Source organism: Ictalurus punctatus, chromosome 28 (assembly GCF_001660625.3).
Source record: "Ictalurus punctatus breed USDA103 chromosome 28, Coco_2.0, whole genome shotgun sequence".
Classification (NCBI taxonomy): Eukaryota; Metazoa; Chordata; class Actinopteri; order Siluriformes; family Ictaluridae; genus Ictalurus; species Ictalurus punctatus.
Window position 1 is genome coordinate 535,354 of NC_030443.2, and position 17,500 is coordinate 552,853.

Genomic DNA, 17,500 nt, shown 5'->3' on the forward strand with positions numbered 1-17,500 from the left:
TCTTACAGCCACACACGCTTCCTTCCTCTGGAAGCCATGTTTGTTTGTGTCTGTCTTCTCTGTGATCACTGAGCCTGGAGTGTGTAAGGATCTGTCTCTGTTTGAGGAGGTGTTCTGCCAGGTGTCTCTGCACCTCATTAGAACTTTATAACTGGATTAGAGGAGAAGGTCACATTGTCTAATTAACATACAAATCACCTGCATAAGTGTGTGATTGGGTGAGAGAGAGAGAAAGAGAGCGAGAGAGAGAGAGAGAGAGAGAGAGAGAGAGAGAGAGAGAGAGAGAGAGAGAGAGAGTACATTACATTATGTGGGTTTTTTGAGTCTCTACATGGAAGTAGCACACACTTGAACCTGCATCGCCACCTAGAGGTCAAATTTACACACAACCACGATTATTACCCGTCTTTCTATCTGTCCTCCTCACTCTGTCTGTCTCTCTCTCATTATGTCTGTCTGTCCCTCTTTATCTCTCTCTCTGTCTCTCCGTCACTCTGTCCGTCTCTCGATCTTATTTTTTGGGTCATAAATTCTATCACTCGATCAGTCAGCCATTTAAATATGAATTCTTTGTAGCTTGCTTTTACATGTACATGTACAGCATTCAGCAGACGCCGTTATCCAGAGCGACTTACAGAAGTGCTGTGAAGTCTGTAACAATAAATATCCTGATACTGCTTCAGTAGGTCATGGACTAAGAAGACCATCAGTTTAAAACTCTGTTGTGGAGGGGACACTGTAATAAAAACACACAGACAACGCAATGTTTTTTTTATAAGTGCTGATTTAAGTGTTTCAGGAAGAGGCGGGTCTTTAGACGTGGCTTGAAGACCACCGGTGAATCAACTGTTCATTCCACCACCTCGGTGCCAGAGCAGAAGAGTCTTTCTGCAGGTCTTCTGTGTACCCTGAGAGATGGTGGGTCGAGTAGTGAAGAGAAGAGACTGTTTCACTTGCGAGGATCTTGTGCGGAAGCTTCCAGCTTTTCCTCGTAGAACGCACTCTTAGCAGAAGGTACGTCAGATGAGAATGTGTTAAGAGCTCTCCCACAGACAGCTCTCTGGTCTTTGTGGTGGTTTATCCTTTTTAACAACAAACGCAGTCTTCACAGGTGAAACCCAGGCCTCAAACCAAGAGTAGACGTTCAGAGCTCTTCATTGGTTAAACAGTCGATCTAACCGGGTACACCTGGCTAACAAGAAACACCTGTCAGTCACGTGTTCCAGTGTTGTTGACCACGTGACAGAACTCAAAATAAATACATATTAATGTCTGTATAAACACGTCTGAGCTCTGTAACACTTTATACAGATTTATTTCTTTTCATTCACATTTCAGGTTCATTATTCAAATGTTCTGACATGACCAAGTCAACATTTTCACAAATCATCATGATGGTGAGAACCCCCGAGAACCTCAGCTTTAGAAACCACTGATCTAGATCCTGTTCCTCTGAGGGGTTGTGTGAGGGGTTCCTGATGGTTGCATTACTGATTGCGGACACCAGGGGGCGCTGCATGAACGACAAATAATCCTCTCTTCACACACAGCACATCTCACACAGCCCAGAAGCGTTATAACCGTCACATTCACTCACAAAGTTATGAAGTCACTGTACACGAACAGCAGTCACGGTACCAAACATCCGCGTTCTGTTTCCGAGTGTTTCTACCATGTTGTTTTCTGTCAGAAAGAGTTCCTCTAAGAAGTAGAACCCTTTCCTGGAAGCTCAGAACCCTTAACTCTGCAATAAATCCTTAAAGATTCGAAACAGGATCTACTTTCTGACAGGGTTCCTTCTAAAAGTGTACACTGATATATAAAAAAAAGGTTCTTCAAGAGTTCAAGGGTTCTGAGCATTCGGGAAACTGCTTATAGGAACTCTCTCAGTGTTGTAGGGTTCTCCATAGAAACTTTAAGCATTTCCTAAGACTTAAAGGTTCTAAATGGGGTTGATCACAGGTTCTTTAAAGGCTCATTGGATGATTGAGGGTTACTATCTTGAAAAAATGGATCTACTTGGAACCCTTTCTTATCAGGTTCTATATTCAAACGTAAAGCTTTTCCTAAATAAAATTTTAAAAAATGAAAAAATGAAGAAGGGTTCTAAAGGGTTCTAAGGTGTGCACTTTTAGCAAAACAAATTCTATCTACTAGATAACTCACTGGGGGGGGGGGGGGGTGGGTTAACAGGTTCAGCTGTACAGTTCTGGTGACATGGCATCATGGACGTCCTGTAATTTGTTACAAAACAGACGCTGAACATTGGACCCTCAAACACACACACACACACACACACACACACACACACACACACACACACACACTCAGATGAGTTACAAAAGCGGTGAACTTTGGAAGAAAGTGAAGCCTCTGCGTCCTCTGTTTGCGTACATGTCACTTTCTAGGAAAAGCCTGAGATATTTATAGCTGGCGAGAGACTCTACACAACCTCTCGTTTGTCTTTAAGCGTGTTCAGGAGCAGATAGGAATCTTCACGGCGTGTAATGTTCTTCATCGTCCTGGATCCTGACGGCAGAGGGAACAGATCCTCGGATCACCTCGGATCACCTCAGGAAGCAGCTATTTCCGCCACTTGTGTATAAAATAAACACGGGGAGAATGTTTACGGGGAACTGCTTTGTCACGCTCTCCTGCAAAAATGTAGAAAAAAATCGAAGTATCAGGCCCGTTGTGAGAAAAACTGTAATCAAGCTTTAACGCTAATAATGGCTGAGATTTCCCGAGGCTTATAATAAAACCTCTGTAAAAGTCGAGACAAGTTCTGTTCTTCTCCCCCGAAAACAGCAGGACACCGGGACGGATACGAAATGTCAGGATGTGATCTCGGAGTTTCCCCAATGCCTTTTCCATCGCACCGCTCCAGAACTTGTGGGAGACCCGTGGTGAAGGTTCTGGTCTACTGCTCTGAAGGTCGTGATGAGAAAAACTTCCGCTGTTGGACCCTTAATCAAGACCTTTAACATCCTCCGCTCCTCCGCTCTCGTCCAGCAGGAATGAACTTCACGGTATGATGGCTGACTTTCTGTCTTCTCGTCTTCTGAACACGGTGAAGACCGTTGGCGCCACTTCAGTGGAATGTTTCAGCAGATGGGAGGATTTGTTCTTTTATTACTTTCCCTTCACCGAGTTCTCGTTTAACAGAACTCGTCTTTCAATCCCCAGAGTTTTTTGGGGCGCAGCCCGAGAGCTCCAGTGTTGAAATTGTTATTACGTTTAATGTGTCTCGATTCACACGGTTTACAGCAAACTACAAAAATGTCGATAAGGAAAACAAGCGACTTATAAAATTAGCCGCTAAGTGTTTTACGCTCTCCGCTTGTGCTCCTAGACATGCTTAACCCTAGCAGCTAATAACCCAAAATGGCCGATTTAAATCACAGCGACACGGAGCGCGCGATAAACATAGCATAAAGCTAAATCATCCGCCCGAGGAGAGCGAGTCTGCGTCCTATAGGCTGCGTTTAAAGGCATGAAGACAAACTTTTGTGAGTAAATTTACATAAAAGTCCGGTTGATAGGCTGCAGATCCGGCAGACCGAGTGCGCGCACGCTGTGCAGGTTAAACGAGTGAAAAATGGGCCATTAAGTCCAAAAACAAAGGCGCAAACTGCAGCAGGATGTAAAAACTCCATCACAAGAGCTGTTTATAAGCTCTATAAACTTTATAAAACATCACCCATCGCTACTACGGCAGAGTCCAAGGCTTTAACCGGCCTCTGTTTATCAAATCAGCGCTACGCTGCAAGAAATAAATCTGTAAAATAGCAGAAAATATATATACGGTCGGAAAAGAGGTGGAAAGAGCGAGAGAAGGAGGTACTCCGAGGAGGGGAAAAAGACTTGGACAGACATAGAGAAGGAGACAATAGGAGAGATAGAGACAAGGAAGACAGAGAGAACCGAGTGATGATGAGAACCAACGCAACCACGAGAGACGAAACAACAAGACGCGAGCTCCGACTTCAGCAAATAATTTCATTGCTTTCGGATCGAGTTAGCTGGCATGTTTTAGAATAAATGAAACTTTTTTGAGAACAAAGTGGGCAAGTCAGTCTGAGAAACTAAAGTCAGTAGACAAAATGGAGGAAGATGCTAGCTAGCTAGCAAGCTAACCGGCAACAGCGCGACTGAAATGGAGTCTCAGATCTAAACCAGGACGAAACTATAAAAAAGCACAGCAAAAAGAGAAGGGGAGCAAAAACAAAGATGAGAAAAGGAAAGAAACAAAAACTATACAGGGGTATCGAGATTTTTATTTCAAGAAGAGCTGAACTTGTGGTGGCTGAGTGGTTAAAAGCTCTGGGTTACTGCGCAGATCAGAAGGTCAGGAGTTTGAGCCCCAGCACTGCCAAGCTACCACTGTTGGGCCCTTGGGCAAGGCCCTTAACCCTCTCTGCTCAGCTGTATAAATGAGGTAAATGTTTGTCGCTCTGGATAAGGACGTCTGCCAAAAATGCTGTAAATAAATAAAAATCAAGGCTAAACAGCTTAGCCCTGTGTATAAAGAAAGTGCAGAACACAGCAGTATTTTTTTCCTCAGTTGGAAAAATAGACCCAAAACAACAACAACCACCACCAGATGGATGGAGTCTAGATAGTCTGGTGATCCACTACCCAGAGGACAGGAGCAGTGAAGCAGGGAGGAAAAAACAACTAAACAAGCTGCTGAGAGATCACCCGAGACCCCCCGAGACCCCCCGAGACACCCGAGACTCCCCGAGACCCCCCGAGACCCCCCGAGACTCCCCGAGACACCCCGAGCAGACTTTAAAAGGCACGGTGAAAGAGCAGTAACGACAGACGTTTACGCTCGAAAACCTCGAAAATCTACATCACTTCATACTGTGAAAGAGGGAGAATACTTTTTGTGACTGTGACAATATTACTATCATCATACTAGCTTTATAATAATCAGCTAAGAAAAACATGTTGTTTAGCTATAAAACAGCTATTTATGCGATCACTTTCGGTTATGCTGTAGCTAGCTAACAATGTTTTATTAAAATACATAATGCATAGTCAAACCTAGCTAAGTTATTATTGCTAAGTGGCTGATTAGCAAGTTTACATGTCTTACGTAGAATCAGTTTTCACTGCCCAGAGCCTTATGTTGTTGCGTTATCAATATGCTAGCTGCGTTCTCTATATCACAGCTCTTGCGTGGGTCAGTGTATGCTAATCTCACAAACTAGTAGCTAATTACTAGCTACTACTACTACTACTACTACTACTACTACTAGCCACTAAGCTAGTAGACATCATTTTGTATTTGAATGTAAGTCATCTTTGATTAAAAACAACACAAAAGGAATTGCTTTTATTTTTTAAAAATCATTTATTGAGGAAAAAAATCATACATGAATCCAAAACTGGAGACTCGCTCACGATTACATTGTTTTACTTTTTAAAAAATCTTAAATGAACTTCTACGTAAAGAAAAAGCACAGACATGCTAACTTTTAGCTCCAGAAATGAACTTCTTGAATCTTTTATCACATGATTAACCTGCTAGCTATTTATGTTCACGAGCTAGCCAGTTAGCTTTATTTCATACCTCATGGAGATGTTGGCGAGCAAGTTTCTCAGCATGTTTCACTAATTGACTCTAATTGTAGCCCTTTGTTGTAATGATAGCTAGCTAGCTAGCTCATGTATTAGCACGATAGCTGATTTTAATGATTATTTGTAACGATCAAAAATAAAATTTCAGTCAGGTGTGTGAGCGACGAGGGCTAACAGCGCAACATATTAGCCAAGAGAGAATTAACAACATACGATCTGTTTTTATTTTCTTTTTTGCTACAAAATTTTTATATAAAGCAATGTTTCATAAAGTTTACAACAAAATAACAAAAATATATTAAAAAAAAAAAAAACAACAGTAAAAGCAGCAGATTCAGACTCAAAGTGACCACAGTACAAAACAAATAATAAAGTAAAAATACTGTAAAATTTTGTAAAATGTCAAATAAAATACTGAATATTGTGTAAAAAAACAAAAAAAAAAACAAAAGAGACACGTGTGGAAAAATCTGGAAGTAATTCAGGGGAAAGAGACTCGGGTGTTTCTTCAGGTAAAACCTGTTGAGCTAGTGACAGTGTTGCTGTTAGCAATGCCAGTGCTGAACAATAGCATACGTCTGACCTCACCTCAGACAGTAATTACAGTAAAAGACGTTGCAGTAATTAGCAGCACCATTAGCACCAGTATCACATTTATCATAATGTCTGTAATCACTGTAAAAAAACAAACAAACAACAGATTCCTGAAATATCACTCACACAACCACCGATCACTGTTTGCTGCTATAGTTAGCATCCCAAATTATACAGTAATTAGCCATGTCAGGAGCTAGCATTAGCAGTGCTAATACTCATTCTGCTGCCAGTATTAGCATGATGAATGGACTTGATATCGATTCAGCATTGTGGTGCTACAGTTAGCATGATTAGCCACTTTAGCACTCATTATTAGCTGTATTAGCGGTATTAGCTGTAGCATCAGCTCCTGGTAGGTGTTCCTGCTGTAAAAGTTCTTGATGTAAACACGCTCCTGAAATTCAAAACACAGCGACGGCATTAAAACAAACTTCAACAAAACCGTATCCATGTGGAATTAATTTCATCAATATTATAATGCCTCAAACTTAAAGGAAAAGGGGCGTTTTTTCCCATCAGCACAGTGTGATGGCTCCGCCCCCTCCCACTCCAAGCCCCGCCCCATGGTCTCTACCTCGGCTTTAGATGTGGAATTGAAAATGATAACATACTTTTATTTATAAATATTTATTACTGTTAATGTGTTCTTTTGTTCAACAGTTCCAATAATTACGACGATTAAAAATTGGGACATTAAAATGTAAAGTTTTAAACTGAATTTCATTAGCAACAAAACTAAAGAAACTTTAGAAACTTCAGACTATGTTTTTTAAAAAAAGTTGAAATTTTTAAAAAATACAAAAAATATCATTAATAACAACAACTCCATTATACTGTAACTTTGACTTTATATAATGATATTATTTATAATATTTATTAAAAGTATTGTAAATATTATTATTAAAAGACTTGTAGTATTTTTAGCTATTTAATTTTTACACTCACCCTGTAGAGAAGTGCTCGTGTTGTCTGTTTCACGCGAGACGTCAGACGTCTGAACAAAGACGGGAAATATTCATTTGCATTTATTTATTTCGTTATTTTAACACGGTCCTTTGTAATGATTAAAAACACCATTCTGACTGGTGTGCTTTATTTACCAGTGTCCTCTTCTCTCCGTGTAATATCTCCCGCTCCGTGCACTCCACCGGACCGTGCCCCGCCCACCCCGACCAGCCGTCGTGTGACCCTGTCGCCTGGGTGACGACCGCGCAGGAAGTGATGTCACTGAAGAGGGCACCGCGTGCTGCAGGAAGCGGGGTGGAAGCGAGCCCTGAGGCGTAGCGATGAATCACACGTCACGATAACGTTTCATCACCGCATTATCCTATCAGTAACACCTCGGACTCAGCTATTACACACACTGTATATCAATATAAATAATCAGCATGCGTTCCCCTCTGTAGCGTACCACTGATTATTGCTTAGTCTGTTACCATGACAACAGCCTGTAAATTCTGAGTGTTCCAGTGTATCCAGTCACATTCATTACTCTGACAGAGAACACACACACACACACACACACACTCACCCAAACAACCATATTCTGCTTCCTGGGTCACGCTGTACTCCGTCGCTACGGAAACGGAGGTAGCCGCAATGTCACAGTGACTGGGGCGCGATAAACAGCCTGAGAAAAATACACACGTGTGTGAGAGAGAGAGAGACAGTGTGTGTGTGTGTGTGTGTGTGTGTGTGTGTGTGTGTGTGTGTGTGTTTCACCTTTAAGTGTTTTCCGGAGTGTGTTAAATCCTCTGTACGTCATAACCATAATGATCAATAAAACGGCTGCCATGGTAACAGCCATCACACAAGCAGTCATCATAGCGGCAGTGTTGAGGGGTGGGGCTTCGGAACTCCATGCTTCAACAGTGGTACCTTTAGTTTCGGATAAACACACACACACACACACACACACACACAAACAGTTATGTAAGTTACCAATAAACTGAGAGAGAGAGAGAGAGAGAGAGAGAGAGAGAGAGCAGGTTGGGCCTGTGCTGTATCCAAGGAGTATTAGAGACAGAGCTACACTTCTGAAGCACCTGCCCTAACTCTGACCAAATTCGAAAACAATTCAATCCCAAATTCAGAATGAAAGGCCTGCATCGTATCTTCAGGTAACAGCGCCCCCACGACCCCACCATGGGCTTCACCGCTTACATCCTGCCCCCCTGCACCTGCATCCTGGACCCCACTGCCCTGCACTTTACCACCGTCAGCCTACACCGCAGCACCCAACACCCCAACACCTTGCACCCCAGGCCCCGTTCCCTTGGCAACATTAGCAGCACAACACAGAAGACCCAGAGCAGCTTCAGCAAGGAGCACGAGCACCTGAACAGAGCAGGAGCCTGGTCCACACTCGCACCTCCACCGGCCGGAGCAGCAGGAGCAGCCTCGTTACCCCGCGGCCATGACAGGACCAAACCACACCCGCCTGGGAGAGATCAAGGACCTGCTCAGATTTATATCCACACGGCTGGACCAGTAGTCGTGAGTAAAAGAGATATAAACTGTGTTAAAACAACAGTTGATGTATATATACTTGTATTCCAAAAAACTGTCAATGAAATGTGGAACATTCAGGGGATCAATTCATCCAGCTGTGGATGCAAAACCCAAACCCTCTCAGCTACGGACATTATAATATCACAAGAGGCTGGAGCAGGACTGATGAAGTCGCTCTTTGTCCTGCAGGTTAGCATGAAATCTTTATCCTCCAGAACACATCAAAGAAGTACACGTGGGAGAGATTCAGGGGACATCACAATCTGGCACAAACTACACACTAATGAATACATCAAATCCATTAATGAAGAAGAATCAACAAACACCTCAACCAATCAACAACACGCTTCCTTACGTGCTCTTCATACTCCTCCCTCGGAATTTCCAGACTGGAATGAAGACTTCTGAGCCGCGTCCAGGCCCGGGGACGTGTGTTGATCTGTGGAGATCTAAATGCTAGAACCGGACCTCTTCCTGACTACACCACAGACAACGGGAAGAACTACGTCTTCAGACAGAATTCCCACAAAACAGAGTGAACTTCCTCCGGAACAACCCCGATGAGCACGGGAATAAAAACGGGACGCTTCTGACTGAGCTCCGCTGTGAGCTTCTGGTCTGTACCTCGTCAACGCCAGCGTGAGAGGAGAGGAGACTCTCTTGGAAGGTCCACCTGTACTTCACGTCCTGCTCGTTCAACAGGTGATTACATGATCACAGACTCAGATCCATTCTCAGTCAAACCCCCCTATCAGACCTCAGACGAATTTCCACCTGCCTCAGAAGGACAGATCATTCTAATAAACATCCACAGCCCGGTACGCTGAATAACGTTACAGAGAACTACAGATGTGTCCAAAACAGCGCGGGAAAATATACTTTCACTTCCTGTGTAGCTTTTACCCTGGCAGTGGGGGTGGCGTAAATCTGCTTGTAGAGCACATAGATGACTTATTTGATTATTTGGCAACGTTATTGTTGTGTAAAGAGTCCCTTTGGGTCCCACACATACGCTATCATCCGTTTCATGAAGCAGTAACTAAAGGATTATGCAGTCTCCCCGGAAGCGCGTGGGTTTCAAGCCATGACCTCTTCGAAGCAGCGCGGGAGGCAGCGACGCAAGACAGGAAGCGACACACCACATCGTTTGCAGCAGAAAACATCTGCACTGAGCACTGCACGACACAGGTGCAGCAGGAGAGAAACTAAAGACAGGAAATTAGAGAAACCCGGAGGACTGCTAGATTTCCGATTGAGGAGTACTTAACGGACGTGCACAGAAGAGAGGAACGCAGAGAAAGAGGCAGAATGGTTTACTGAAACATGAACAGTGTGTGAGGCTAAATCCATACTGAAATATAAACACTCGTTACTTCTACACAATGTCTTGCTCATTTATTCACAGGCTGTCTACCGGGCACACACGGTCTTATTTAAATCATCCGTTCGGCATTAAATCCTCCATCAAATAAATATCACTTTCAATCACAATATTACATCTGATCCAAAAGTTCTCCCCGTGATTACAGCGAAACAGAACGTTCGGGGAGATTCAGGAAAGACACGACTGTGTGTACGTGTCCCGTCGCCAAGACTCCCACACCACGTTAGTAGTTTGTACGATAGTCTCTTAATCAGAGTCTCGTCTTCGTCGGGTTAATATCCAGGTCAGCGTACTGAGTGAGACAGAGAGTGAGACAGCAAGAGAGTGAGACAGAGACAGATATGAAGCCCTGAAAACCCAAGAGCTCCACCCTAAAACCAGTTCCTCTGCCAGCTGGTCCTGAGACTCACTAACCACTAACCACTAACCACCACACACTGCCACACTACCACACTACCACACACTACCACACTAACACACTACCACACTAACACACTAACACACTACCACACTAACACACACCAGTGTCAGACCAGCACTGCTCACCAGAGTCGAATCAGAGTCAAGCAAATCACTGAGCAGGTGAGAAGAGTGCATGTGGAGCAGTGGGACAGTCAGAACCAAACCCGGTCCATTACACTGTCCTGAACGGAGAGGATGAACTGCCGGAATATCTCTTCACCATCAGAGATTTAAAGCAGAGACAAATCCTGACCAAGTACATGCTCAGTGAGAACCCGGAACACCGGAGAACCCGGAACACCGGAGAACCTGAACAGCGGAGAACCCGAACAGCGGAGAACCCGAACAGCGGAGAACCCGGCTGCCCAGAGAACAGAGACGGTGTGTTCAGTGTATGAGCGGTGAGGTCGAGACAGAGCTGCACTTCCTCCTCCACTGTGATAAACACTGACACATAAACACTTGGGGCGGCTGTGTCTCAGGTGGTAGAGCGGGTTGTACACTAATCGTAGGGTTGGAGGTTCGATTCCCGGCCCACGTGACTCTACATGCCAAAGTGTCCTTGAGCAAGACACTGAACCCCAAGTTGCTCCCGATGGCAAGTTAGTGTATTGCATGGCAGCTCTGCTACCACTGGTGTGTGTGTGTGTGTGTGTGTGTGTGTGTGATGGTGAATGAGACACAGTGTAAAGCGATTAGGATAAAAGCGCTATATAAGTGCACCATTTACCACCAGATTCCTGTAACCTGACAGAAGATGAGAAACTAAACACCATCTGGAGGAGGACACACTGCAGCCTTCTCTGTAAAGTGTGTGTGTGTGTGTGTGTGTGTGTGTGTGTGTGTGTGTGTGTGTGTGTGTGTGTGTGTGTGTGTGTGAATGTGTGAGAATGTGTGTGTGTGTGTGAGAGAGTATGTGTGTGTGTGAGAGAATGTGTGTGTGTGTGTGTGAGAATGTGTGTGTGTGGGTGAGTGAGTATGTGTGTGTGTGTGTGAGAGTGCGTGAGAGTGTGTGTGTGTGTGTGTGTGTGTGTGAATGTGTGTGTGTGTGTGTGTGTGTGTGTGTGTGTGAGAATGTGTGTGTGTGTGTGTGTGAGAGAGAGTGTGAGAGAGTGTGTGAGAGTGTGTGTGTGTGAATGTGTGAGAATGTGAGTGTGTGGGTGAGTGTGTGTGTGTGTGTGTGTGTGTGTGTGTGTGTGTGTGTGTGTGTGTGAATGTGTGTGTGTGTGAGAGAATGTGTGTGTGTGTGTGAATGTGTGAGAATGTAAGTGTGAGTGTGAGTGTGTGTGTGTGTGTGTGTGTGTGTGTGTGTGTGTGTGTGTGTGTGTGTGAATGTGAGGGCCGGAGGAGCGTCCTGCACACACTCTGAACACACACTACGTGTTCAGATACTTACCCATCAGATTGTTGGGTTTTTTTGTTTTCGTTTTGTTAAGTGGTTTGCTTTTGCTTCTTGTTTTTGTTTGTTTGTTTGTTTGTTTATGTTTGTAATGTTTACATTCAGATATAAATGTATTATTTGTGTAACATTTAATTGTATCTAACTGCACAATTTTCTTTGGGAACAGTGTAATTTCTAACATTCACGTTAATAAAGCACTGCTGAACTGAACTCAGAGAGTGAGACAGAGAGTGAGACAGTGAGTGAGACAGAGAGTGAGACAGAGAGTGAGACAGAGAGTGAGACAGAGAGTGAGACAGAGAGTGAGACCGCAAGAGAGAGAGAGAGATGTATTAGGGAGAGAATTTATAATTAGGTTTAATGGAGTGTAGCCCTGATCCCTGTGTTATAATCAGTGTGTGTGTGTGTGTGTGTGTGTGTGTGTGTGTGTGTGTGTGTGTATCACTTACCGCACTGTGTGTGTCTGATGTGGGCGGAACCACATGGCAAACACTCCAAATCCTGCAGTCCGTCCAATCTCCTTTTACTGTAGAACCTACAGAGAATAACCAATCAGAATGCAGGGATTTGCATCTAAATCACAACAGTGCATATGTGTGTGTGTGTGTGTGTGTGTGTGTGTGCACATACCCAGGCAGACAGTCTCCACATACGGCATTGTGTGTGTGTGTGCACGGTGTGATTTCCTGTCTGTTAAGGCGCCGGCAGTTCTGACACATCCTGCACGAGTGTGAGCCCCAATCCTCCTTAAACCAGCGTCGATCACACACACCACACACACTGGCTCCGCCCACCCCATACCCACAGTCCTGCACACACACACAGGTAGATTTTGATTCTGTATTGTGTGTCAAGCACTGTCACCCACTACTGCTACTTCCTGTTTATCGCCCCGCCCCCTTGTTTGTTGGACAGCTAAGACCCTCCCACTGTTCTGAAGGACTGGACCACTTCTGAATCAATCATACACCAGGCTTTATAGCTTTTAGCCCCATCATCTTGCTTCTCTCTTTTCCTTTCGTCCTTTCCTTCACTCCATCTGTCCTCTCACCTGTTCCAGTTCGTGTCCCGGGGGGCAGCGTGGACACCGCCGACATTCACCATGAAGAGAAAACTCGTCATCTGCACAGTCCATCTGCAGGGACACAGACGCAGCTTTCATTTCAGCCTTTCAAACGAGCCACTGAGTGAACGAGTCGATACTTTCAAGAGTCACTGAGTGAACGAGTCGATACTTTCAAGAGTCACTGAGTGAACGAGTCGATACTTTCAAGAGTCACTGAGTGAAAGAGTCGATACTTTCAAAAGAGTCACTGAGTGAACGAGTCGATACTGTCAAGAGTCACTGAGTGAACGAGTCGATATTTTCAAAAGAGTCACTAAGTGAATGAGTCGATACTTTCAAACGAGTCACTGAGTGAACGAGTCAATACATTCGAAAGAGTCGCTAAGTGAAGAAGTCGATACTTTTGAAAGAGTCACTAAGTGAACGAGTCGATACTTTTGAAAGAGTCACTAAGTGAACAAGTCGATTTTTTCAAAAGAATCACTACGGTGAATGAGTCAATACTTTCGAAAGAGTCGCTAAGTGAACGAGTCGATACTTTTGAAAGAGTCGCTAAGTGAACGATTCGATACTTTTGAAAGAGTCACTAAGTGAACGAGTCAATTTTTTCAAAAGAATCACTAAGGTGAACGAGTCGATACTTTCGAAAGAGTTGCTAAGTGAACGAGTCGATACTTTTGAAAGAGTCACTAAGTGAACAAGTCAATTTTTTCAAAAGAATCACTAAGGTGAACGAGTCGATACTTTTGAAAGAGTCACTAAGTGAACGAGTCGATACATGTTTTTGGAAGGTGGGAGGAAACTGGAGAACTTGAAGGAAACCAAAGCAGAACATGTGAAACTCCACAAAGACAGTATCCAGGGATCAGGGTTGAATCATGGAGCCCTTAAAGAACCTGTGAGGAACTCTTTTTGTCTAAGTGTGTGTGTGTGTGTGTGTGTGTGTGTGTGTGTGTGTGTGTGCATTAACAGTATTTGGTACGGTCTTGTTATGAAGGGATCTTTAATGGTTCTGGTAAGGGTTCTCTGGATAAGGGTTCTAAAAGTCTCGTACCTGGATCTCCTTCTGAAAGAGAAACACCCTGCTGTGGAATTATTCTCAGCTGTAAGGTGTTGCTCTCGAGTCTTTACTTTAGATAGACGCTTTTACGACCACAAATATCAAATAAGAGTCGAGTGTGGATTTGAATCCACACACACAGATTTATTTTTCCTGTCTGATTTATCACACACACACACACACACACACACACACACACACACACACACACACACACACCACCTTCTGTTTCTGTCTCAGTGCAGTAAACTCCTAGTCATCTTCTCAGGCTTTTCATTCATAAAAATACAATACACCACCTATAAGTGTGTTTCTGCTGTTTCAGAGTAATGCACCTCACACTTGTTGCTGGTGTAAGGATGGTGTTACCATGGTAACGAGGGAATGTAATGAAGTGTGCCATTCTAACCATGAGTTCCAGAAAGACTCTCATTCAGATTTTTTTGAAATATCTCCCAGACAAAAAGCAGATCCAATCCATTTCAGATTTCTGAGATAAAATTCTAAATTCAGATTTTTTTATATTTAAATGCGAGCTTGTAAAGGCGTGGGTCTAACTGCACGACTTTCACTGAAACACACTTTACGAACAACTGGTGAAGAAATGATTTACTCAGAACAATAAAAACATTATTACAATTCAAGACTGCTTATTCCCCCTGCTGCCAAAAAAAACCCAATAAAACCCCTCATAGAGTTTGTAATGGTTTTAATGGTTATAGTGGGAATTGTACTGGGTTTAATGGAAACTCTAATGGTCCCTGTGGGTCTCTGGTAATTTCTTGCCTTCCATTGGTGGCATGTTATGTGTAGTGGATACAATCAAGGACCAATAATGGTAATGGTTTTAATAGTTACCTGATGGTTTGTAATGGTATTTGTATTGGAAACCATTAGAATTTCTGCGATGGTTTCTACTGTCATATAAACAACATCAGCAACAATAATAATAATAATCGAGTTGAGCTCGTGCTGCAGGTAAACAGGCGCGCGACCACCGAATTGTTTCCCAACATGTCGTCTCTGTCTCTGTCTCTCTCTCTGTGTCTGTCTCTCTCTCTGTCTGTCTCTCTCTCTCTCTCTGTCTGTCTCTGTCTGTCTCTCTCTCTCTCGGTGTTTAACTGCACAGTGTATTGGTGGATATTGGAGTGAATTCCCGGTGCAGTGTCTCCTACCTTCACTCAGCTCCCTGGATCCCCGTTAAATCCTCGCGCGCTCCGCTCGGGTTCTCACGCTACTGCTCAGTCTCTCCGGTGTGTGTGTCTGTGTGTGCGCGCGCGCGCGCTGACAGATGAACGGGCATGTCCCAACATGTCAATCTCTTTCACGCGGATTTTAATTCAGGCGCGTGCGAACCGGAATATGATCTTTCCCCTAAATAGATATCTATGTATCTAAAGTGCGTTTCAACGTGTATTAGAGTGTGTGTGTGTGTGTGTGTGTGTGTGTGTGTGTATTAGCGCATAAGCACTTTTTTATTATAATAAATGTGATGTGATATGGATGGATAGATAGATAGAGCTTTGTTCTGTAAAAGAAGTTGGATTGGTCTAGATCAGGGTTGCCAGATTCAGACAAACAGACAAGCAAATTCATTCATCCATGAAGCACTTTAAAGCCCACTTTAGCCCTATTCAGGCGGGATTAATGTATCGGGGACACACACTGATAAACCAGTCCCATCCGAATAGGGCAGTTTTCACAACAGGCGTTTATTTCTTTGTCCTACTAAAAAAGGCAAACGAGTCAGTATTTTTAAACGAATCACTAAGCTGAAGGACTCATTTGTTTTGAATGAATCACTAAAGTGAATGAGTCGATACGATATGAGTCAAACGAACAAGTGGGCGGAGCTAGATATGATGCAGACCACTGATTGGTCAGACACAGGACCATCTCTCTGAAGTACGCTGAAAGAGTCGATACTTTCAAACGAGTCACTTTGGTGAACGAGTCTTTTTTTCAGTTTATAGCAAATGAATCAATACCTTTAAATGAGTCACTAAGGTAAACAAGTCGATACATTCAGAAGAGCCACTAAGGTGAATAAGGTGAATAAGTTGACCGATTGGTCAAGCACAGAATTGTCTCCTCTAAAGATCCGACTCGGTTTCTGTTTAATATTCAGTCATGTCTGATTCGCTCCAGTCGGTGCAGTGCAGAAGTTCTGGAAAGTTCCGCTGCGTTCACATAATGTTTAATCATCACCTGGAGCTCCTCCAGCGGGACATGACGTCACCTTCCAGAGACTCCGCCCACTTTCACAGTGATGTGTTGGGAAACAGACCAGTTCCGTACTCACCCCAGTGCCCTCTGTGGGACAGATAAGCGTCAGTAGGTCAGTTTGGGGCACGACCTGCGGAGGCTGGGGTACATCAAAGTCACCCAGCGTTGACCTTTGACCTTTATGGGAAGTGCACACTGAAAATCTAATTTAGATCCTCTCTCTCTCTCTCTCTCTCTCTCTCTCTCTCTCTCTCTCTCTCTGCAGATAGTTTTTTTCCTTATCTTCAGGTTTTTGGCTCCTGCTCATGGCCTTCAGAGACAAAACTCCCACTGCCACACACACACACACACACACACACACACACACACACACACACACACACACAAAGCTATTAAAGCTCCAGTGCTGATTTAAGTCCGCTGTGGCACAAGGCCAGACCATTTCATTTGCACTGCATCACTCTGACGCCATTACACATCACACATCTTATTTATTTAATGTACCCCACACTCAATGTACTTGTACTTGTATAATGACGATAAAGATAATATTATTTTTGTTTTTAATACCTGTTAGGCCAAGTTACTGAGACGCTATAAAAAATTATATATATATATATATATATATATATATATATATATATATATATATATATATATATATTATAACAGTCAGGTTGATTCATTTAATAATAAATAATAAAAGTGAAGAGCCACGTGTAGAAACTAAAGGGAACACTAATCACCATGATGGTGACTTCAGACAACGAACCTGTTATCTTCAGTAAAACATCAAGCGTAACTAGAGCTAAACCTGTCGATCCTCACGAGGAGCGTGTGTACGTGAATAAGAGAAACCGAAAGCTGCTTTGTAACGAGAGCAGAGGGTAGTGCTGTGTTTGGAGAAGTTCGAGCATCCTCTGGTGAGATGTCACGTGTTCTTTCACTGCAGCTGATTTGATCTAAAGCGGAGTGTCTGTAAGTCAGTTATAGTTCTGTCTCTTCTCTCTTTTTCCTGTTTCCTGTTCATCTGTCCTTCAGCGAGTCTGCTTGTTAACAGCAGGTGTCAATCATCGAACGCTCTCCCCTCACGTGGTGGTGTTTACACTCGGTGGAGTGGACTGATACAGACACGAGCAGTGTGAAGGAGTTAGTACTATCATTTGAGGTCAGTTTGTGGATTCTCAGGGATGCTTTCTTTTTTTT

The 17,500-nt window shown here is 43.5% G+C and overlaps 1 protein-coding gene and 1 long non-coding RNA gene across 3 annotated transcripts; one reads left to right on the plus strand and one right to left on the minus strand.

Annotated features, from left to right (window-relative positions):
- Window positions 1–2,215: 2,215 nt before the first annotated feature.
- Window positions 2,216–6,037, plus strand: LOC124626477 (uncharacterized). Its single transcript, XR_006981340.2, has 2 exons — window positions 2,216–4,438; window positions 4,565–6,037. It is a non-coding gene; the product is annotated as an uncharacterized LOC124626477 (long non-coding RNA).
- Window positions 5,788–15,432, minus strand: eda2r (ectodysplasin A2 receptor). Of its 2 annotated transcripts, XM_017460755.3 has the most exons (9): window positions 15,244–15,432; window positions 12,994–13,077; window positions 12,573–12,751; window positions 12,392–12,477; window positions 7,906–8,061; window positions 7,715–7,813; window positions 7,284–7,456; window positions 7,129–7,177; window positions 5,788–6,577 (listed from the first exon to the last, which is right to left on the minus strand). In XM_017460755.3, the coding sequence occupies exons 2-9, from the start codon at window positions 13,075–13,077 to the stop codon at window positions 6,483–6,485; spliced, it is 921 nt and encodes a 306-aa protein (XP_017316244.1). In that variant the 5' UTR covers window positions 15,244–15,432; the 3' UTR covers window positions 5,788–6,482. The 2 variants fall into 2 exon arrangements, with proteins under 2 accessions (XP_017316244.1, XP_017316246.1); XM_017460757.3 differs by lacking the exon at window positions 12,994–13,077 and having other exon boundaries at window positions 15,244–15,431.
- Between the last annotated feature and the right edge of the window lie 2,068 nt (window positions 15,433–17,500).